Source organism: Mytilus trossulus, chromosome 5 (genome assembly GCF_036588685.1).
Source record: "Mytilus trossulus isolate FHL-02 chromosome 5, PNRI_Mtr1.1.1.hap1, whole genome shotgun sequence".
NCBI classification, from domain to species: Eukaryota; Metazoa; Mollusca; class Bivalvia; order Mytilida; family Mytilidae; genus Mytilus; species Mytilus trossulus.
In genome coordinates this window covers 7,114,924-7,138,497 of record NC_086377.1, presented here as the reverse complement: position 1 = coordinate 7,138,497, position 23,574 = coordinate 7,114,924, and the positions used below count along the sequence as shown (strand labels likewise).

At 32.7% G+C, this 23,574-nt stretch overlaps 1 protein-coding gene across 4 annotated transcripts; it reads right to left on the bottom strand.

Moving 5' to 3' along the window:
- Positions 1-1,768: 1,768 nt before the first annotated feature.
- On the bottom strand, positions 1,769-13,427 carry LOC134718489 (serine/threonine-protein kinase pim-3-like). Of its 4 annotated transcripts, none has more exons than XM_063581058.1 (5): positions 13,355-13,427; positions 11,044-11,099; positions 8,762-8,868; positions 6,111-6,534; positions 1,769-3,810 (listed from the first exon to the last, which is right to left on the bottom strand). In XM_063581058.1, exons 2-5 carry the CDS (start codon positions 11,096-11,098, stop codon positions 3,431-3,433), a joined length of 966 nt encoding a protein of 321 aa, XP_063437128.1. In that variant the 5' UTR covers position 11,099; positions 13,355-13,427; the 3' UTR covers positions 1,769-3,430. The 4 variants fall into 4 exon arrangements, with proteins under 4 accessions (XP_063437128.1, XP_063437130.1, XP_063437129.1 ...); XM_063581060.1 differs by having other exon boundaries at positions 13,382-13,419; XM_063581059.1 differs by having other exon boundaries at positions 13,361-13,380.
- Between the last annotated feature and the right edge of the window lie 10,147 nt (positions 13,428-23,574).

Below are 23,574 nucleotides of genomic sequence, written 5' to 3'. Positions count from 1 at the left end.
CATTATTGCTCTTTACAGTTTATCTCTATCTATAATAATATTCAAGATAATAACCAAAATCTGCAAAATTTCCTTAAAACTACTAATTCAGGGGCAGCAACCCAACAACAGGTTGTCCAATTTGCCTGAAAATTTCAGGACAGATAAATCTTGACCTGATAAACAATTTTACCCATTGACAGATTTGCTCTAAATGCTTTGGTTTTAGAGTTATAAGCCAAAATCTACATGTTACCCCTATGTTCTATTTTTAGCCATGGCGGCCATCTTGGTTGGTTGGCAGGATCACGCCACACATTTTTTTAACAAGATACCCCAATGATGATTGTGGCCAAGTTTGGATTAATTTGGCCCAGTAATTTCAGAGGAGAAGTTTTTTGTAAACACATGAAACAATTACAAAAATTTAAGAAAAATGGTTAAAAATTGCCTATTAACGGCAATAACTCCTTAAGGGGTCAACTGACAATTTTGGTGATGTTGACTTATTTGTAGATCTTATTTTGCTGAACATTATTACTGTTTTTAGATAAATCTTGACTTGATAAAAAATATTAATCCATGTCAGATTTGCTCTAAATGCTTTCGTTTCAGAGTTATAAGCCAAAATCTTCATTTAACCCCTATGTTCTATTTTTAGCCATAGAGGCCATCTTGGTTTTTGACCGGGTCACTGAACACATTTTTTAAACTAGTTACCCCAATGATGATTGTGGTCAAGTTTGGTTAAATTTGGCCCATTAGTTTCAGAGGAGAAGATTTTTGTAAAAGTTAACGACGACAGACGACGGACCAGGGACACCAAGTGATGAGAAAAGCTCACTTGGCCCTTTGGGCCAGGTGAGCTAAATATAGATGTTTCTCATTGCTTTTAACCGTATAAGAATGATTTTATGTGCATCGAATTATTAATCAAACGATTTACCGTAGTTTCACTCACATTGTTGAAATTCTTTTTCTTTAACTAACGAGTACACGTACAATGCATGTGTTGTCAATCTCTAGCTAGGGGTTAAATTGAAGTTCACATGAATACAGATTTAAAGAGGTCGACTCATTCACTTGCAAGTGAATAACTAATTATCAATGTTTCTTAGCGCAATTTGACAAAATTGAACCTTTTTGGCTGCAAAAAGCGTATTGTTATTTCACTATTTCACTTTCATTATTGATTGAACAAAAAAAATCAAACTTTAGATTTTTTATAAATACAAATACAAAAACCATGAAAGAGGATCAACATTGATACATAAGGTTTTAACAAGTGAATTAAAATGTAAGTTACAGATGGCATCACCTTGCCAAAATTTAACAATGAACACAAATAGAAAACATTTACATCATTCGATTGTCAAGTCTAAAAATAAACACTGTACTTCAGAATCATAAAATTTACTAATTGTTAATATACTGCATCAACATAATAGTACATACTGGTCATATATATATATATGTTATGTACAAGTTATCATTTTGTACAAATTATAATTAGTACAAAAATATTGTACAAATTATAATTTGTATTTTGACTTTGTACGAATTGTAATTTGTACAAAAAGTGCTTGTACAAATTACAATTTGTACAAAATAGGACAAAAATTCACTTATATATAAATAACTTGTACAATAATTTTTTATATGGATTTTGGCGAAAAAAGCATTGATACACATTATTGAATTGCTACGTACTAAATGACCTGAAAGTAAACCTAAGTTACATAATTCAAAAGTAGTTCTTTATCAATTGTTAGAGCAGGTGATATAGTGATTTATGGAATCAGGTATTGCAAACCATCTTTTGACTCTCAAATCGATAACGACCTGTTTTACAGGCATTTTAACTGTTTCATATAGCGAGCGTTGAAGCTCAGGAACCGTTGCTGTGAATAAACATGTGTATTTAGTTGCTTCAGTCAGACTTTTAGACAAAATAAATATCCCAGAAGATTAAACACCCCGTTTGGTTAGGAATATGACTATGCTAAAGTCAGGAATATGTCAGTTGTTGTTTTGCCTTTTTTGATCATTGGTTTTTTTCAACAATATGAAATATGAAATTTTACAAATATACCCCGTAATCGTTTGCAAAGTTTCTAAATAAAAAAAAATACCTCAAAATAACGATAAGAACTAATCAAGCAGTACTATTGAATGATATTTTTTTTTTAAGAAAAAGACGTTTATGTATTAAAAATTTGAAAAAAATCCTATTTGTTTACTTTTTTTTCTCTCAAAAATTTCAAAGATCAACCTGCCTTTTGTAGTAAGTGTTGTGTATAAACGGTGCATTATGTTAATAAGGTTTAGTGTGTTGTCAGTTAATTACAATTCTATTGTGTGAATCATTGCATTTTTCACCAAAATTCGTATTTAAAACTGTTGTACAACATGTACAAGTTATAAGTGAATTTTGGTCAAATTTTGTACAAATTATAATTTAAACAAAATGATAACTTGTACACAACATATACACTCAATAGATAGACCATCTTACATCATAGTACTATCTTACTACACCATAAAAACCAATTATACCAAGCATGTTTCATTAGATAGACCATCTAACATTTCTGTTTTGTTTGATTAATCATTCCTAATGGGCTTTGCACATTATTTTTTCTAAGTGTTATATTTTTTAAATTCTATTTCAAACTTAATTATCTTTTTCAATTAGAGCATTCATTTTTTTGCATACACAAGTCCAAGTTCACTTTATTTCATTCTTCTAAATAATCAAAATTTGTATTCATTGAAATGTATACTAAAGTAACTCAACAGTATAACCAAAATCATACATAAAATAGTGTAAATATACTATAATGTTGTATTCATTAAATACAACGGCTTTGGGAATTAAATAATTGTACACTTCTTTATTTCTGTGAAAATAATTTAAGTTCTTTGATAATCCAGAAATGTCTCAGTTTTCATTTCACTGTTATTTACAAAAATGTTCAAGTTCGCATACAATATTTTGGAAGCATTCATTTTGTCAAAATTTTCCAGGGGCAGCAACCTAACAACCAGTTGTCCAATTCATCTGAAAATTTCAGGGCATATAGATTTTTACTTGATAAACAAGTTGTCCCCTTGTAAGATTTGCTTTGAATGCTTTGGTTTCAAAGTTATAAGCCAAAATCTACATTTTACCCCCATGTTCTATTTTTAGCTATGGCAGCCATCTTGGTTGGTTGGCTGGGCCACCACACACATTTTTTAAACTATAAACCCTAATAATGATTGTGGCTACGTTCGGTTTAATTTGACCCAGTAGTTTCAGAGGAGAAGATTTTTGTAAAAGATTGACTTTGGCAAATTGTTTGATCATGTTGATTAATCCCTGAGCATTGGAATGAGTTACATGAGTTAGTTTATTGCATTTTTCTGTTGCACAGAATATTGACTAAATCTATTCTGTTATAAGGTTTCGTCACACACTTTCTTGGCTACTCATTGAAACAGTGTCTACAGAATTTCCATGCTGGCAAGAACTATTGTTATTATTTCCATGTAAACTAAGTTTCTCAACTGGCAACTGTGGAGTTGCTAACCATGAATGATTTAAAATGTCTTCAAAAGATGGCCTATCTGATGGACGAATTGCTAAACACTTTTTTATTAAGTCTTTCACATCATGTGATAATCTTCCCCTAAATGATACTTCTGCTTTCATGATTTGTTCATCTTGTTCAAATGGAATATCTCCACAAACTAAGTCAAATAATAAAATTCCCAGTGACCACACTGTTGCTGATTTACCATGGTACCGATGGTGTTTTATCCATTCAGGAGGACTGTACACTCTTGTACCTTAAAAATAAAGATATGACAATTAAGAATAACTTTTCTAATGCATTTCTATACAGAATTAACAATTAAAATTAAGCTTTAACTTTTTTAATGCATTTCTATACAGAATTTAAGTTTTATATGTATTTTTAGTCTCAATTTTTGTCATCAATCAACTGAATTCTTACTGCCTAAAATGAAGTGATGTGTGAAGTGTTCATGTCACAACTCATTCATAAGAAAGCCTGACAGATGATCAATTTATAATATATTAATACCCTTAAAGTAATTTGTGTTAGTAAAATTTACTAATAACCCCATTTATTCATATCTAATAAGCCAAAGTATTGATTTAAAAAACTCGGGTAAATGTTTTGACATGCATGACTGTTCACAGGTATGCAAGGAGTTCTTGTGAACCAACTTAAAATGTCCCACATAATCAATTCTACAGTTGACTTGTTACAAATTATAAAAGCATTTAATAATAGGTTGATAGCAACCAGTCATATTTTTTTGGCTAATGCTACCAATACATGTATAATAACCCAATATCATAACTTGTTATGCACTGTAATTTAAACCTAGTTGTTAACTTTGTGTAAACAATGTATGCTATGTATGTTTCCCTACTGAATACATGTATATGAATCATTGCCAAGTTATGCTGAGACACATGTGTGATCATTTATGCTGATATTTTCAGCAGCAGCAACTGTGTAATTGATATGTTTTGCTAGCAGGGGTCGAATTTAAGCTTTTTTGTGTACTGGCCAGCTGGACCAGTGGACTGAAAATCAACTGGTCCGGCTCCAAATCTACTGGTCCTGCAAAAATGACATGCAAAATTGAGTGCTGGTATCTATGATGAGTTTATTTTTTGACAACTTTATCAACTGAAATACATACGGTAGTATCCCCCGTAATTGATGTCGCAGGTAAATTCTTTTGTAAACAAACCGAGATTGCAAAGCAATCAGAGATTTTTCAGGGCTTTCCATTGAAGCCGGTAGCCGCAGAAATCCGCCGTTTACGGTGGCTTCAAGTGCCGGCTATTTCACTGACAAAAATATAAATTCAAAAAGAAAAAACTATCTTTTTCAAATGTTTACAGGCAGTCGAGAGACGTATTGTCGTAAAGTCGCGGTCACGATAAACAAGGATGAAAAGTCAGTGTTTACCTTGGGCTAAATATAGTTCACATGAATTCAGGTCACTGATTGGTTGTCTATTTAAAGTCAGAATGCATCGTTTCTTTTCAAAGACAACAAGAGAGACGTTCCGGTGGCCATTGAAGGATAACAATAGAGATGTTCCGATGGTCATTAACTCGTTGGCTTTTTTTGGCTTTTAAAACCACAGGCGCTTGGGTGTATGATACAGATTTTTTTTTTTATTTTTTTTTTTGCTGATTAAAATATTCAATTTTCTATATACTCGACCTCAAATAAATAACATTTCCAAATGATTTACGTATCCGACTTATTGAATAGTTTACAAAAAAAAAGAGAAAATCAGGGGATATATCAATTTTCTGTCAATGCTTGAGAAATAATTGTATGGTTTAAATACGCGTATTACAGTCTTTAGAGAGAAAAGGGGGGGGGGGGGGGGGGGGGGGTGGGGGGGGGGTCATTTGTTTACAAATGCACGTAGTTATGCAAAAAAAATTCGATCAAGATTTTTTTAACAAACCGGATTATTATATGAATAAATCTCCTTTAAAAGTAAATGAGTTTTAAGCATGAAAATTAAAAAAAATAACATAAAAAAAAATGAAATTTCTTTGAGATTTTTTTTTCTTTCTTTAATTTCATACATAAAAAATGGTCATTTGAAAGATGAAATTAGGTGCCAGGAGATTGCGAGAATGCAGGATTTTGCTCTATTTATACCAGAGCTTCTGGGGGCCTTGAGCGGCCCCCAAACCCCCTGCCATAAGGCACCAAGCTTACAGCTTGGTGGGCGTCTGGCTTCGCCGAACGCATGTTACAGCCGCCTATAATTTTAATTCAGCCTTCTACTTCAATTTCAATGGAAAGCCCTGATCAGAGATTTTTATCGGCAAATTTCTACTGGTCCGCCGGACCACCAGCTGACACAATCTACTGGTCCGACGCAAATTCTACTGGTCTAGGACCATCGGACCAGCGCTAATTTCGACCCCTGTTTGCCAGCCAATGTAAAGCATTCTTAGCATCTCCCATATTGAGCATGTTGAGATCAATTAAAATGTGTAGGTGGATGAACTTTAGTATTAAATCAAATACTCAATATTCCTATAACACTACAACAAAATGCAATCTATTAAAGATGCTCACCATCAAAGGTCACATAAACTGTATCTTTGAGCAATGTACCAGATCCAAAGTCAATTATTTTCAGTTCACCAGTTTTCAAATCCACTAAAATATTTTCATCTTTAATGTCTCGGTGTACAACACCTGATCTATGAACACTATAAAGAGTTTCTACAATTTGTCTAAAGAACACTTTGCTGGTTTCTTCATTTACAGCGCCCTTTTCTGTGATATAGTCAAATAAGTCTTGAACATGCTCTGGTCGTTCCATCACTATAACATAACTGTGAGCACTATTGTTTTTCACTTCATACCAATCTAACATTTTAATACATCCAGAAACATGAGAAACTTTTTTCAAGAGAATAATTTCCATTGGTATATTATGTCCATTATGAAGTCCCCATTCAGTCACTTTAATTTTGTTGATTAATTTAACTGCAACCTGAAAGAGATATATGGACCATAATTTGCTATTGGGCTCGTTTCCTATAACGATAGAAAAGTGATAAAAATGTGTATTTCTGTAAGAAAAGTTGTAACTACATCTAAAGATGCCTTTATTTTTATCAACATACAAGTGTATGCTACTCTTCCCTAGAAAAAAATTTGAAATTAACAAATTTCAAAGATTATACGACCGTATTTTTGTGTCGCTTCTCGTGTTACTTTTCGCTTCCGAAGTGCATAATGCTGACTGATTTATAGATAATCGTCACCGGCAAATTCGTAACTTTTGCTTTCAAATAATAAAGAACATCGACCAATAAGAATAGTCAGAAGAAAATGCCGAGAACTATAAGTATTTCTGTAGCAGGTGTAAGAACACTGGCGTTACTTTCATTTCCGATTTCGTAACGCAAATTTTAGATGATGTAATCTGCTTTGTTGTAACAGAATTCTTTATATCAATATGCAAATATGAACTCTCGCGAGATGTTAAAACAGGTAAATCAGAGATGATTTTCATTCTAGTTTTGTTCTTCGTAATAATTAAGTTAGAAAATGACGTTATTGTTATGCGTTACATTTCACACGAAACAAAAGTCCAGTTATTTCCTTTTTTTTATTAAAATTGTTTTTGTCGTTAAGTTCTAATCATTTCCGGACATAGGTGAAACATGTGACTAACATGTGATCACGCCCTTACGGCCGGATATACGAAATACTAGGTCTAAACATTGTTTTTGTTTCCAACGGGATGTTAGCAAACATAATCTGTAGACTTGTTTCGTCTTGTATCAAAAAGGAAAATACAATTTTCAAAGAGATTGCACCGGGGGTCTATTATTTTTCCTATGTGCATAATGTTACATACGATCTTGTGTGAAAATAAATGCCCAATGACTTGACAAAATCGATTTCAGATTTGACGATGTTATAACACACTTCGTTTCCGGATAACGATGTAAAGGGTCCTTGGAAAATTCAATCGAAATTACGTCTCTTATCATTGTGCCGATGCTCGTTGGATTGATTTTGCTTCAGCAGTAAATATTACTGGATATTTTAGGTGAATTAAGATAATTTAATAAAAAATACATGTTAATATACCGTTACACTTGGAATGTACAAATTTGGTATCTTTGTCACAATTTTTAATTATTTTTTTTTATTCATGTTCTGCAAACACTTTTCAGAAATGCAATAAACTTGTCAAAGGAGAAGTAAACTTTTACCATGCATGACTTGAAAGGAAGAACTTTATTGATTTTAGCCCACTAAAGTAGGTTAAAATGTGGAAACCATGTAGATGGTGTACAGGTCACAAATATCACATGGTGCCTATTTTAAAGATTTTAATTCCAAGTTCAAAGTTTTTTTCTTTACTGAATTTAAAGAATTTTACATTGCCAATGATTTGGAATAAATTGTATATAACTGGAATTTCAAGACCAAATATAAATACATTTTTTTGGCTAAAACATCAAGATACAACGATTATGGTATCCTGTATCAATGAAGAAAATATGGAAATTTCTGAATAAATTGTACTAATTGTTTTCAAAACAAGCACATATTTAGGAGTTTTATAATACAGTTACATTTAAGATGGATTTTAAGAAAAAGTATACTGTTCGGATTATTTTAAGCAGATTTTGCAATAAAATAAAACTAAAAAAATGCTTTCGGTTTCTTATGGTTTCCTGTCGCGTTTAAAAAAAACTTTAATCTAACATCGAAAATAGATTTTAAATATAAACATGAAGCAAGTAACACTAGTAATGGTGTTCATTTATGTCTTTTGAAATATATTGTGCAAAATAAAGAAAATAAAGATTGGTTTCCTGTTTGGTTTCCTGTCACGTAAACGGTGAATCAAAATGTATTAATTTTTTCTTGAAAAACTCAATTGTTCCATTAATACTATTCTAACACCAACACAACCCACAGAATAAAAGTTAAAGTTTTAGAACTTATAAAAAAGGATAAAAAAAAGAAACCAAAGACCGAATACCAAATTATGGTCCATATATATATCAAATCTGTTAACAACAATACAATGTTTTCATTTTTCAAATATAAACATTTTAAGTAATGTGTTTTATATTTTCATTTCTATTAATTTTTAACAAAGAGGATATATATGTCTAAGAAACAAATGTTTTCTACTATGAAATTTGTTGTAAAAGTTAAAAAGTTAAAAACAAAATTCTTTATTTTATACTTACAGGTAGACCATCACTTTTCCTTGTGCCTCCATAAACTGTTCCAAAACCACCACTTCCCAGCTGTGCACCAACATGATATGTTTTATTGAGCTCTTTTTTTCCTTTTACTGAAAAAAACAAGAGAGACATATAAAAATATGAGTCTAACATAATGCATAAACAACAAAGTAACGTGGAATCAAGTAAAGATGTAATGTACTAACTCGCCATATTTCACTTCAATTTAGAAAAGTAAAATCAAACTTACTTTGCTTTTTCTTCCCAACATGATGATATTTGAATATATCACTTATTTATCATTCAATATAGCCTTAAAGTACTAGGTATTCACTAAGCAAATCTCAAAAAGACATCCCTGTTGACACGACAGAATATACAAATGTTATGAGTTTCTGAAGTTGTGTGTATAGTATAAATGTTAACTATCAATGTGCTATAATCAGGACACAATTCATGCGCTAAGGCACATCCCACTTGGAGAGATGCCAGATTTGTGTTTTGAAAAAGTCTGTTGAAATATTTAATAATTTATATGATGACAATTTCTTACAAAATGCTGAATTTACTATCCCGAGCTTTGAAAAATATTATAAGCGAGGTGTAAGTAATATAAAATTGAATGCAGACAGAGAACTATATTGCGTTGTAGTGATTTGTCTGATTGAATATGTTATAAATCTGTCCGGCTGCCAAATAATAGCTTGCCGCTATTTTTTTACCTACTGTAATATTGATATTTATAGACTATCGTTGATCATCTCAACGAGATTGATTTTCTCGCTTGAGCCGGGACGGCAATCGAGTTGAGATGACCAATGATAATCTGTTTATCGCTATTTTACCTGTGACGACGTTGTCAATAATAATAATAATAATAATAATAAATTCTTTATTTAAAGAGGGTAAACTCAGTTAGTTACAATAAACTAATCTTCCCTGAGGCCCTCACATACAAATTACAATACAATCAAAACAGATATTTACACATAGTTAATTTACACTCATGTAGTTCAATGCATTGTTAAGAACATAAGATATAATGCTGTTTAAGATGTATACATGTAGTCAAAAAATCAAATGAAAATAATAAAAAATAAAAAAATATACAAATACATTGTAGCAAACATTTCTTATCAGGGTTGTGTTAGGTACTTCTTGATACTTTGCTTAAAAGTAAGTGTTTTGAGCTTTACGCATTGTGTGTGGTAGTCCATTCCATAATACTGATCCAGAATAAGCAAAGGATTTCTTAAATAGTTCAGCTTTTGGCTTAGGAACTATCAGATTACCTTGAGTGACACCTCTTAAGGAGTAAGGATTATTATCTGATTTCAGTTTAAACTTTTGAACTAGGTACATTGGTGCTTCCATACGCATACATTTATATAGAAGTAAATATTTGTGGTATTTCATTCTATTGTCAACTGTCATCCACCCAAGTTTTTAAGGGGGCTGAGGGGGATAAAGGATCTGCATCTAGAATCAATCTTGCTGCCCTTTTTTGGAGTTTTAAAATTATTGTTATCCCTTCATTTTTACATTCACCCCAAATAATACAGCAGTAGTCAATTAAGGGAAGAATATACCCATTGTAATATGTTTTCCTTGCATTTATATCTAAAAATTTCTTTATTTTTAATTTCATGTCAATTGCGTTAGCAATGCCACGTGCCTGCTTAGTATGATATGAAAAATTATCACAAAAAAAGATCAAAGGAAAAATGCACAAAATAGCGATAAATGTCTTTATATGAGGTAGTTTTTGATAATTCATATACTAGAAGAGAAAACAAAACACATAATAGCATAAATTTGATTTATTTTTCTCTTTTATCACTACACTGAGCAAGCTAAAAAACAAAAGTACAAAATTTCATAACAAACGCATAGTATTCCACTTTTTATCACAACTTTGTAACCACATAAGATTTTATATTGCAACAACCAGTAAAAGAAAGATAAATAAATTGTCTATAACACTGAACCAATAATGTCGTTTATATTAAGTTCACTTATTAACTATCAATTGATAAAAACAGCGCAATTTAAGTTGTTAAAAAATTGAAAACAAAATGTTTAATAATTTAATGTGTGGGAAGTTAATCTATGTGTCAGTAGATGTTTCCTGGATAGTTGTGTCATCGACAACATGTAAATATTTTATATGTAGTAGGTATATAAATATCAACCACACAATAATCGCTTTTTTCCTTTTTCAGTGTTCATCAAAGAGATATATGCCATAACTAAGTAATAGGTTGTCTATCAATAATATCACTAACCTGATGACATTATAATCATGATAATAGTCTCATCACTTGCTATCAATGTTAACATCCTAAAATAAAAAAAATCTTCAATTCATAGCAACTCAATAAAATTTTCTTTTGTATTTTTATCAGTTAATTAAAAATAAAAAGAATTGTCTTCTTCATGTTCTTATTTGACATGTTTGATCCACATTATGGTATTACAAACAAATATGAATTTCACAAGAATCAAAGTTTAAAATTAGCAAGTTGTATTTAAAATTACGTAAACATATTCATGAAACTTTATGACATTTATAAAATCATGCACATTTTTACAGTGTTCTCCACAAAAGATGCATTTAGCATCAAGGTATTATGGAAACTGGAAATGCTATCTTGCTTCGCTTCTAAAAATTATATCATCATCCAAAACATAATCCATAAGAAAACCATTTCAGATAGTGTCACATAAAGGCCTGGGGAGAACACTATAAATTATTTGCTATACATTTTGTAATTTGTTGGTTATACTATTGTTGACAATTATGACATAACCAAAATCGCTATTAAAATGGGATGTAAAAAATTAACAACACACATTAAAAAAAAAAAAGAGAAAGTAAATAAAATTTATCAATTCTGGCCATACTTTATTTGTTTGGAAATCAGAGAACCCCGCATTTGACAGGTTGCTGGCAATTAATAAATGAATTAGTCATGTTACACATACACATTAGGCAAACTAAAATTAATTAGTAGATTTTCATCCAAATTTTTGAAAAACATGGGGCGGGTGGGAGGATTTTATTTTTTAAATTTTATTTCATATGAAACCCTTGTCACAAGTTCTTCATACCGCGGGGTATATGCTAGTGGAAAACAAGCTTGTATAATGTATATACATGTTGTATAAGGAATCTGTCACTATTTTTTAAACTCTTAAATAAAAATCTCTGATTGGCAACCACTGTTATACATGTAATTGCCGCTTTAGAAACCTATTTATAGTATACATCAAAGGGAAGAGAAATGCTCTCTTCAGTTGGACTAGACCTACACCAAATTTATTTTGCTTTCTAAGCAACGGTTTGTAGTCCACATAAAATCAATAAAATGTATTGGTACAATAATTGTATGCAACACAAGTATTATGAGTACAAAATAAAATGTAAACTCTGTGTGGAAAGTAATTATGTGATGTAAAACATGAACTTAACTATAAAGTAGTTTTTTAATGACTAAATTGAGGGTATTGGGACAGTTACAGAGGGTCTTTGCTGTTTGTCAACAAAAACAACAGCCATGGGTAAATATAAGGGAATTAAAATGTGTGTTTGTCGACTTTTTTTCTCAATATACGGTCATAAATCAAACAAATTCGTGCTTGTGTCAATTTCTTTAATCCAGTCATGTTTTTTATACCAATTTGTTCTACGATTCTTGCGCTTTAGATATCATTCACAGTCCAAATTTCCTGACACAAAGTCATCGTATAGATAAAGAAAAAACACTGTTTTCGATTCACTTGTGAATACCGCAATTTGCGTTCAAGGACAAGGCGTTTTACTCGTTACTCGAATATTTCATGCCCTTCTCGTTATCAATCTCTATTCTCGGTAGATGTTGTCATAATAGAGCAGCAGAATATGTCGACTCAATCATATCGTTATTAGATTACTCGGAGAAATACAAAAACGAAATTTGAAACAGGAAGTGTTGAATGAAACGAAATTATCGATGGTTCCCGGTAACGGACATGATAAAATCCGGAAATCGTATTTTTGTTAAATAAAAAAAATCGGGGCGGGACGATTTCAGAGGGGCGGGCGGGGATGAAAATCTAGCAATTAATTTTAATTGGCCTTATAGAAATAGTATTCCTACACCAAACATAGTGCCATTTCTGGCCCTTTAATGCACCCTCTATGAGATGCTAATACTAATACACAAATGTGGAAGTGAACAACAACAAAAATACCATTAAATGCATAATTAGTTAAAAAAAAAAATGGCCTTATCTATACTACGCCGCATTTTTGCGCCTGACCCAAGTCAGGAGCCTCTGGCCTTTGTTAGTCTTGTATTATTTTAATTTTAGTTTCTTGTGTACAATTTGGAAATTAGGAATTTCTCGCTACATTGAAGACCTGTTGGTGACCTTCTGCTGGTTTTTTTTCTATGGTCGGGTTGTTGTCTCTTTGGCACATTCCCCATTTCCATCATGTACAACATTCTTTTAAATATGTCTCTATGTTCACAATGACTGAGGCTGCATGGACTAATAATCTAAGGTGGCCTGTTGCTATTAGTTTTTAACAAACAGATTTAATCAAATGATCACCATTACTATTACAACTTAGTTTTATACACAGTCTTGTCCCTTTTGAAATGAAAATGAAAGTAGAATCCCGCGGAATCTCGTTTTGAAAATTCTTAGGGGAAGGTCTAAAACGCGGAAGTGAAAAATTGGTGTATTATAACTAATATCTCTGGAACCGCTAAAGCTAGATTGATAAATAAAACTGATTTTGAAAGCTAATGTAATAGACTATCAGATAAAATTAAAATATAGTATATTTAAACATGACTTTTTACCGAAAAGTTGACTGGAAGTCTTTCTTAGCGTGACTCTGGCAACACATTTTTGAACATTAAAACTTAAATTCACGAAAAAGCATATAACCCGGTCAAAATCTGTCAATTGATTCTTAAAGACAATTTAATGACAAATAACATCATATAAAGAAAAATATGAATACATTACGTAAAAAGGGTAAAAAGTTGATCGGAAGTCACCCTTGTATAGAAATGATGAAGTCAAATTTTCAACTTTGAACTAAAATTCACAAAAAAAATAAAAAGCCCGGTCAAAATCAAGAACATGACTCTGTAAAACAATTTAATGACAAATAATATGATATAAAAAGAAATATAAATACATTACGTAAAAAGGGTAAAAAGTTGACCGGAAGTCCCCCTTGTATATTAATGATGAAGTTAAATTTTCCACTTTGACCTAAAATTCCTAAACTATTGGGACCAAAACTCCCAAAATCAATCCCAACCTTCCTTTTGTGGTCATAAACCTTGTGTTCAAATTTCATAGATTTCTATTTGCTTATACTAATGTTATAGTGCAAAAACCATGCCTCTTCAGACGACAACGACGATGACGACGCCAACGTCATACCAAATTTTTGCAGTCGTATAAAAAATGTAATTCAGGGCAATAATTCATGTAAGGAGACATCTGATAATTATGGCGGACATAGAAAGAACTTGACATTGTGAACATTTTTGTTAATGTCAGATTTTCAAGATACAATAAAATAAATGCATTTACCCTTCTGTCCTATTCCTATCCATGGCTGTCATGTTGATTGGTTGACAAGAAGGAAGGAACAAAATGCACAAACTTATATATTCTAGGTAACCTAAGGATCATGCAGCTAAAGTTTGGTAGATATTGGTTCAGGGTTTTATAAGAGCTTTTTATAATCATTTACGACGATAAACACCATGAAAATGAGGTCAAGGTCAGATAACACCAACCTGATGAACATATACACCTTACAGTCATTTGATACACCAAATATAGTAAATCAATATCATACAGTATTAGAAAAACCATGGAAGTATTGTCAATATAATACTTCCATGGAAAAAAAACACACAAAAACTTAACTATAACCACGGAACCATAAAAATGAGGTCAAGGTGAGATGACACCTACCAGTTGGACATGTACAACTTACAGACATTCCAAACACCAAATATAGAAGACGTAGTGCTTATAGCATCTAGACTTAACCATTAACCCTTAACCTTGTTCACTGATCCATGAAATGAGGTATGTGAAGTGGAAACTGTCTGCCGGCCATGAAAATTGCAAAGTATGCACATACCAAATACAGTTATCCTATTACTCATAATACTTAAAATCTTTCTTTTTTTTTTAAGTAGTCACTGAACCAAGAAAATGAAGTCAAGGACAATAGATATAAGAAGATGTGGTATGAGTGCCAATGAGACAACTCTCCATCCAAGTCACAATTTATAAAAGTAAATCATTATAGGTCAAGGTACAGTCTTAAATCAACACTGAGACTAGGCTCACCCGAACAGCAGCCTATAAAGGGCCCAAGTAATTACTAGTTTTAAACCATTCAAACAGGGAAAATCTGTATAAAAACAAGAAACGAGAAATACTTATGAACCACATTAACAGACGACAACCACTGAACATCAGATTCCTGACTTAGGACAGGTGCAAACAATTACAGTGGGATAAAATGCACATATGACAGAAGGAAACATATTAAAGGCATCTATATACAAAGTATGAAGGATCCAGGTCTTTTACCTTCTGCAATATAAAGCTTTTAAGATGTTAGCTAATTACGCCACCGCCGCCAGACTAATATCCCTATGTCGATCTTTCTGCAACAGAAATCACAGGCTCAACAAAAACAAGAATCAGTTTGAAAGGATTGAAGAATAAATGTAAAATAAGGCAAATGAGAAAACCAACAAAACGGACTCATTTATGTCTTAGGTATAATTAAGCAAATTGCAAAACCAAAAGCTCAAACACACCAAACGAATTAACACTACCTGTTATATTCCCAACCCAGTACAGACATTTTGTTATGTAGAATATAGTGGACTTACACTGGTTTTACAGCCAGCCAAATCTCACTTGTATGACAGTTCCAAAAAAAATCATAAAATTGAAGTATTACAAAACAGTATTATAATAATTTATTATCAATATTGCACATAAACAAATTAAATAGTATAATTAACAACATATGATATAATGAAACAACCAGGAATGTCGATAATTAACATAAATTTTCAAGAATTAATATTCAATTAATTGTTTAATTTAAGTTTTATTAAATGCTTAGCGAGAGTTGTATTATTTTTAGGACTTTTAAATGATCAGCACATGTCATTATTTAAACAATCTGGAATCTTGGATTCCCCTTTTTCCATAATAAAATAAAGAATACGCACACAAAAACAGTTTATAACATACATCATCCAGCCTCAAGCCAAATAAAAATATGTGTGTGGTTCCAGTAACCCTACCGTCCCTACTTTTTTGGCTTAAAAATAGCCTACCCTAAACATTTTATTGTCATTTTTCGTTAAGCACTGTTAAAGTCAGAATGTTGCTCCCATAGACTCAATGTAAAAAAAAAAACATCAAATAAAAAAAATTCTCTACCTACCTACCCTAACTATTTTTCAGATGTAACTGGAACCACACATACTTTTTTATTTGGCCTCATATAACTAGAGGCTCTAAAGAGCCTGTGTCGCTCACCTTGGTCTATGTGAATATTAAACAAAGGACGCAGATGGATTCATGACAAAATTGTGTTTTTGTGATGGTGATGTGTTTGTACATCTTACTTTACTGAACATTCTTACTGCTTACAATTATCTCTATTTATAATGAACTTGGCCCAGTAGTTTCAGAGGAGAAGATTTTTGTAAAAGATAAATAAGATTTACGAAAAATGGTTAAAAGTTGACTATAAAGGGCAATAACTCCTAAAGGGGTTAACTGACCATTTCAATCATGTTGACTTATTTGTAAATCTTACTTTGCCCAACATTATTGCTGTTTACAGTTTATCTCTATCTATAATAATATTCAAGATAATAACCAAAAACAGCAAAATTTCCTTAAAGTTACCAATTCAGGGGCAGCAACCCAACAACAGGTTGTCCGATTCATCTGAAAATTTCAGGGCAGATAGATCTTGAACTGATAATCAATTTTATTCCATATCAGATTAGCTCTAAATGCTTTGGTTTTTGAGTCATAAGCCAAAAACTGCATTTTACCCCTATGTTCTATTTTTAGCTGTGGTGGCCATCTTGGTTGGTTGGCCGGGTCACGCCACACATTTTTTAAACTAGATACCCTAATGATGATTGTGGACAAGTTTGGTTAAATTTGTCTCAGTAGTTTCAGAGGAGAAGATTTTTGTACAAGATAACAAAACTTCACGAAAAATTGACAAAAAATGACTATAAAGGGCAATAACTCCTTAAGGGGTCAACTGACCATTTTGATCATGTTGACTTTTATGTAGATCTTACTTTGCTGAACATTATTGCTATTTACAGTTTATCTCTATCTATAATTATATTCAAGATAATAACCAAAAAGGGTGAAATTTCCCTAAAATGACCAATTTTGGGGCAGCAACCCAACAACGGGTTGTCTGATTTATCTGAAAATTTCAGGGCAGATAGATCTTGACCTGATAAACAATTTTACCCCCATGTCAGATTTGCTCTAAATGCTTTGGTTTTTGAGTTATAAGCCAAAAACTGCATTTTACCCCTATGTTCTATTTTTAGCCATGGCGGCCATCTTGGTTGGTTGGTGGGGTCACGCCACACATTTTTTAAACTAGATACCCCAATGATGATTGTGGCCAAGTTTGGTTGAATTTGGCCCAGCAGTTTCAGAGGAGAAGATTTTTGTAAAAGTTAACGACGACGGACGACGGACGACGACGGACGACGACGGACGCCGGACGCAAAGTGATGGGAAAAGCTCACTTGGCCCTTCGGGCCAGGTGAGCTAAAAAAATGAACAAAAAACAAATATGTAACGCAGCAACAAACGACAACCACTGAATTAAAGACTCCTGACTTTGGACAGGCACATACATACAGAATGTGGCGAGGTTAAACATGTTAGCGGAATCCCAACCTTCCCCTTAACCTTGGACAGTGGTGTAACAGTACAACATAAGAACGAACTATACAAAGTTGAAAAAGGCTTAGCTCATCAGATAGATACAAATAGAAATACATCTAACAAAAACAGAGAGTGGACGTGACCGAGTACTTGTACATCCCATAAAAAAAGACACTCAGTACAGATCTGAGAGTACTCGCAGTTACTGACAGCTAGTTCAATTACAACTAATAAAAAGTAATGCATCTGAGACTAAATTATCAATCATTACACATCCAGCAGCACGGTAAACAACATCTCCGTAAAAATGAGGATGTGCTATCCCTTTGGAAATAAGTTTTCTACAGGTAGAACCAAACCTAGAATTTAGTAAAGATTTTAAGTGATTTGTGGTAACGAAATCCCTGACTTAATAATTTACCAGTAATACATATATTTCGTTCATTAAAATCCAAAACGTTACAACAGACACGGGCAAAGCGGAGGAGTTGTGATATACAAACACCGTAAGATAGTACCAAAGGAACATCACCATTTAAACAAGAGGCTCTTAAGAGCCTGAATCGCTCACCTTAAATTTTTTGCTTAAATCTTCCATGAATGATTATTTTGGGTTTTCAATTTATATAAATGGTTCTTCGATACTGTCATATCTTCTTCAAAAGCAAAAACAAGAGTGGACACACTGAAATGTCTCGTTTGTCTCGTGTTCATAATATAATTTATGATGAAAGTATAAAAAAAACATTGTATACCCAAAGCATTACATTATTGCTGTTTACAGTTTATCTACATCTATAATAATATTCAAGATAATAACCAAAAACAGCAAAATTTCCTTAAAATTACCAATTCAGGGACGGCAACCCAACAACGGGTTGTCCGATTCATCTGACAATTTCAGGGCAGATAGATTTTTACCTGATAAACAATTTTACCTCGTGTCAGATTTGCTCTAAATGCTTTGGTTTTTGAGTTATAAGCTAAAAACTGCATTTTACCCCTATGTTCTACTTTTAGCCATGGCGGCCATCTTGGTTGGTTAGCCGGGTCACCGGACACAATTTTAAAACTAGATACCCTAATAATGATTTTGGCCATGTTTGGTTAAATTTGGCCCAGTAGTTTCAGAGGAGAAGATTTTTGTAAAAGATAACTAAGATTTACAGAAAATGGTTAAAAATTGACTATAAAGGGCCATAACTCCTAAAGGGGTCAACTGACCATTTCGGTCATGTTGACTTATTTGTACATCTTACTTTGCTGAACATTTTTGCTGTTTACAGTTTATCTCTATCTATAATAATATTCATGATAATAACCAAAAACAGCAAAATTTCCTTAAAATAACCAATTCAGAGGCAGCAACCTAACAATCGGTTGTCTGATTCATCTGAAAATTTCAGGGCAGATAGATCTTGACCTGATAAACAATTTTACTCTGTCAGATTTGCTCTAAATGCTTTGGTTTTTGGGTTATAAGCTAAAAACTGCCTTTTACCCCTATGTTCTATTTTTAGCCATGACGGCCATGTTTTTTTATGAAATGAGAATTAAAACACAAACTTTATTTTAGATATCCTAGGAATCAATCAGATGAAGTTTGGTTTGAATTGGTTCAGTAGTTTCAGAGGAGAAGATCTTTGAAATAGTTTACGACGGACGGACGACGACGGACGCCAAGTGATGGCAAAAGCTCACATTTCCTTTTGGAAAGGTAAGCTAAAAAGGAAAATTAACAATAAGGAACGAAGTATGGAAAGCAAAACAAATACTTTTAAAGTTATCATTACACATGAGCATATAAATCAATACTTTTCGCTTGGGTTTGGATGACTTTTAAATAAAACGACCATAAACTCAATTAAAATCAACAAAGCACTAAAATGACCTTTAATATAAAACTTTTTTTGGGCAATTTTATCAAGGACTATCAAGTGAGATGTAAATATTTCTGTACTTAACTTTTAAATTCCACATATTTTTTTTTTCATGTTTTTTAAAAGTTCAATATCCTTATAAATGCATCAATATCCCATATCCCATTTACTTTTAGGACAAATATCCCATATCCCTAAAATTAAAATGGCAAATATTCAGTATCCCAATATACCCTATACAAGCCTCTGCAATGAAGTTAGAATTTTTTTACACTGCTTATTTGACAAAATCTTATAGTAAAAATAAAATGATGACAAAGGATCATTTTTGTATGTCATTTGTTTCATTTCAAAATGAGAAATGATATCTAACTGAAACTTACAGCTTATTTCCTATTCCCTATTCGTTACCTATTCCCTATTCCCTATTCGATACCTATTCCCTATTCCCTATTCGTTACCTATTCGTTACTTGTTCCCTATTCCCTATCGTTACCTATTCGTTACTTATTCTCTATTCCCTATTCGTTACCTATTCTCTATTCCCTATTTGTTACCTATTCCCTATTCCCTATTCGTTACCTATATTCGTTACTTATTCCCTATTCCCTATCGTTACCTATTCGTTACTTATTCCCTATTCCTTATTCGTTACTTATTCGATTTTTGATAGCCTTCCCCCTTTTTAATTGTTTATACTCTTATATCTGGTAATAGTTCTAAATTTGTTGAGGTAAAATGATCTTTTTGTGACCTATTTATATGTGTTTGTGCTCAACCGATCCTTTTACTTTATGTTCGATACTCATTTGTTCCTTATTTGATTTTTATACGTTCTACCTTTTAACTGCTTTATGTCCGTATGTTTGAAGATGGATCTTGGTTCGAAGGGATGAAATCACCGTGTTAGCGCTTGTATATAAAAAAAAGAAGATGTGGTATAATTGCCAATGAGACAACACCCCCACAATAGACCAAAATGACACAGATATTATCAACTATAGGTCACTGTACGGCCTTCAACAATGAGCATAGCCCAAACCTATAAAAGGCCCAGACATGACAATCTCAAACAATTCAAACAACAAAACTAACGGCCGTATTTCATACACAAAAAAATAAACGGAAAACAAATATGTAACACAAAAACAAACGATAACTACTTAATTTCAGGCTCTTGTCTAGGGACAGGCACAAACATAATGTGGTGGGGTTAAACATGTTAGCAGGGTGTACATCGTTTCGGAGCATGCTATAACCTTGTTTAATTCGTTCCATTACTCGCTTATAATTCGCTTATAATACGTGTATCATATACGTTGCACCTTTTAAAACATGATTTTCCATTGTTTTGTTGTCTCTGGTGGTATATTTGGGTTCTTAGAGGTGATATGACTCTATAAGCGCATATGTACCCGTTCCAGCGCTCGGTTAATACCCTGTTACCTATTCGTTACCTATTCACTTATAATACGTTTGTTATACATTGCACCTTTTAGAAAAGATTTTCAATTGTGTCCATGTCTCTGGTGGTAACAATGTGTTCTTAGAGATGAAATTACCCTATTAGCGCGGATGTACCCGTTCCAGCGCTCGGTTAATACCCTGTTACCTATTCACTTTTAATACGTTTGTTGTACGTTGCACCTTTTAAAAAGGATTTTCAATTGTGTCCATGTCTCTAGTGGTAACAATGTGTTTTTAGAGATGAAATGACCCTATTAGCGTGCATGTTCCCTATCCAGCGCTCGGTTAATACCCTGTTACCTATTCGTTACCTATTCACTTATAATACGTTTGTTGTACGTTACACCTTTTAGAAAAGGATTTTCAATTAAGTTCATATCTCTGGTTGTAATACTGTGTTCTTATAGATGAAATAACCCTATTAGCGAGTATGTACTCGTTCCAGCGCTCGGATAATACCCTGTTACTTATTCGTTCCTTATTCGCTTTTAATGTGCAGGGTATACGTTGCACCTTGAAATAAATCGTTTTTTAATTGTGTTCATTTCTCTGGTGGTAACAATGTATTCTTAGGGATGAAATGACCCTATTAGCGTGCATGTACCCGTTCCAGCTCTAGGTTAATACCCTGTTACCTATTCGTTACCTATCACTTATAATACGTTTGTTGTACATTGCACCTTTTAGAAAAGGATTTTCAATTGTGTCCATGTCTCTGGTGGTAACAATGTGTTCTTAGAGATGAAATGACCCTATTAGCGTGCATGTACCAGTTCCAGCTCTCGGTTAATACCCTGTTACCTATTCACTTATAATACGTTTGTTGTACGTTGCACCTTTTAGAAAAGGATTTTCAATTGTGTCCATGTCTCTGGTTATAACAATGTGTTCTTAGAGATGAAATGTGTTCTTAAAGATGAAATGACCCGCTCGGTTAACTTATTCGTTCCTTAATCGCTTTTAATACGCGTGGTTTACGTTGCACCTTGAAATAAATCGTTTTTTAATTTGTGTTCATGTCTCTGGTGGTAATTATGTGTTCTCTGAGTTGAAAAAAAAACTATTAGCGCATATGTACCCATTTCGGTTCTTAGAGGTGAAATAACCCTAATAGAACATATCTTCCCGTTTCAGCGCTCGACTCAGTGATACCCTGTTACTTATTCGTTCCTTATTCGCTTTTAAAACGTGTGTTATGCGTTACACTTTAAAAAAGAAATATTTTTGTGTCTCTGGTGGTAACTGTCGGTTCTTAGAAGTGAAATAACCCTAATAGAACATATGTACCCGTTTCAGCGCTCGACTGATACCCTGTTACTTATTCGTTCCTTATTCGATTTTAATACGCGTGGTATACGCTGCACCTTGGAATAAATCGATTAGAACACATTATTACCACCAGAGATATGAACTTAATTGAAAATCCTTTTCTAAAAGGTGCAACGTACAACAAACGTATTATAAGTGAATAGGTATCAAATAGGTAACAGGGTATTAACCGAGCGCTGGAACAGATGAATGCGCGCTAATAGGATAATTTCATCTCTAAGAACACATTGTTACCACCAGAGACATGAACACAATTAGAAAACGATTTATTTTAAAGTGCAACGTATACCCTGCGCATTAAAAGCGAATAAGAACAAATAAGTAACAGGGTATTGTCCGAGCGCTGGAACGGGAACATACGCGCTAATAAGGATATTTCATCTATAAGAACACATTATTACCACCAGAGAAATGAACACAATTAAAAAACGATTTATTTCAAGGTGCAACGTATACCCTGCGCATTAAAAGCGAATAAGGAAAGAATAAGTAACAGGGTATCAGTCGAGCGCTGAAACGGGTACATATATTCTATTAGGGTAATTTCACCTCTAAGAACCAACAGTTACCACCAGAGACACAAAGCTATGATACCGTGTGGAAGTGAATGTCAACCAAGCCTACATGCAAGAATGTAACTAGCGATGAAAACTAACTATGGCATCAATATTCAATTTTTACGAAGTTTTTGGATTATAAAATTAAAAAATTGTTATGTTTTTAGATAAAGTTTTTGTATTATTGAAACATTATATACTCTTCGGAGCACCTGAGATCACCCCTAGTTTTTGTTGGGGTTCGTGTTGTTTATTCTTTAGTTTTCTATGTTGTGTCATAATTACTATTGTTTTTCTGTTTGTCTTTTACATTTTTAGTCATGGCGTTGTCAGTTTGTTTTAGATTAATGAGTTTGACTGTCCCTTTGGTGTCTTTCGTCCCTCTTTTATAATGTAATTTGAAAAAAAAAATATACCTATATGGTCCAAATACTCATATGGTCCGGCCCGTTAATAACCAAACGAGTATTATACTCATATGGTCATGACCATACCCGTATGGTCCAAATACTCATATGGTCCGGAACATATATAATGAACGCATTTCTAACGTTACCTTTTGAAACCATAAAGCACATGCATATGTATAAAGAAAATTGCA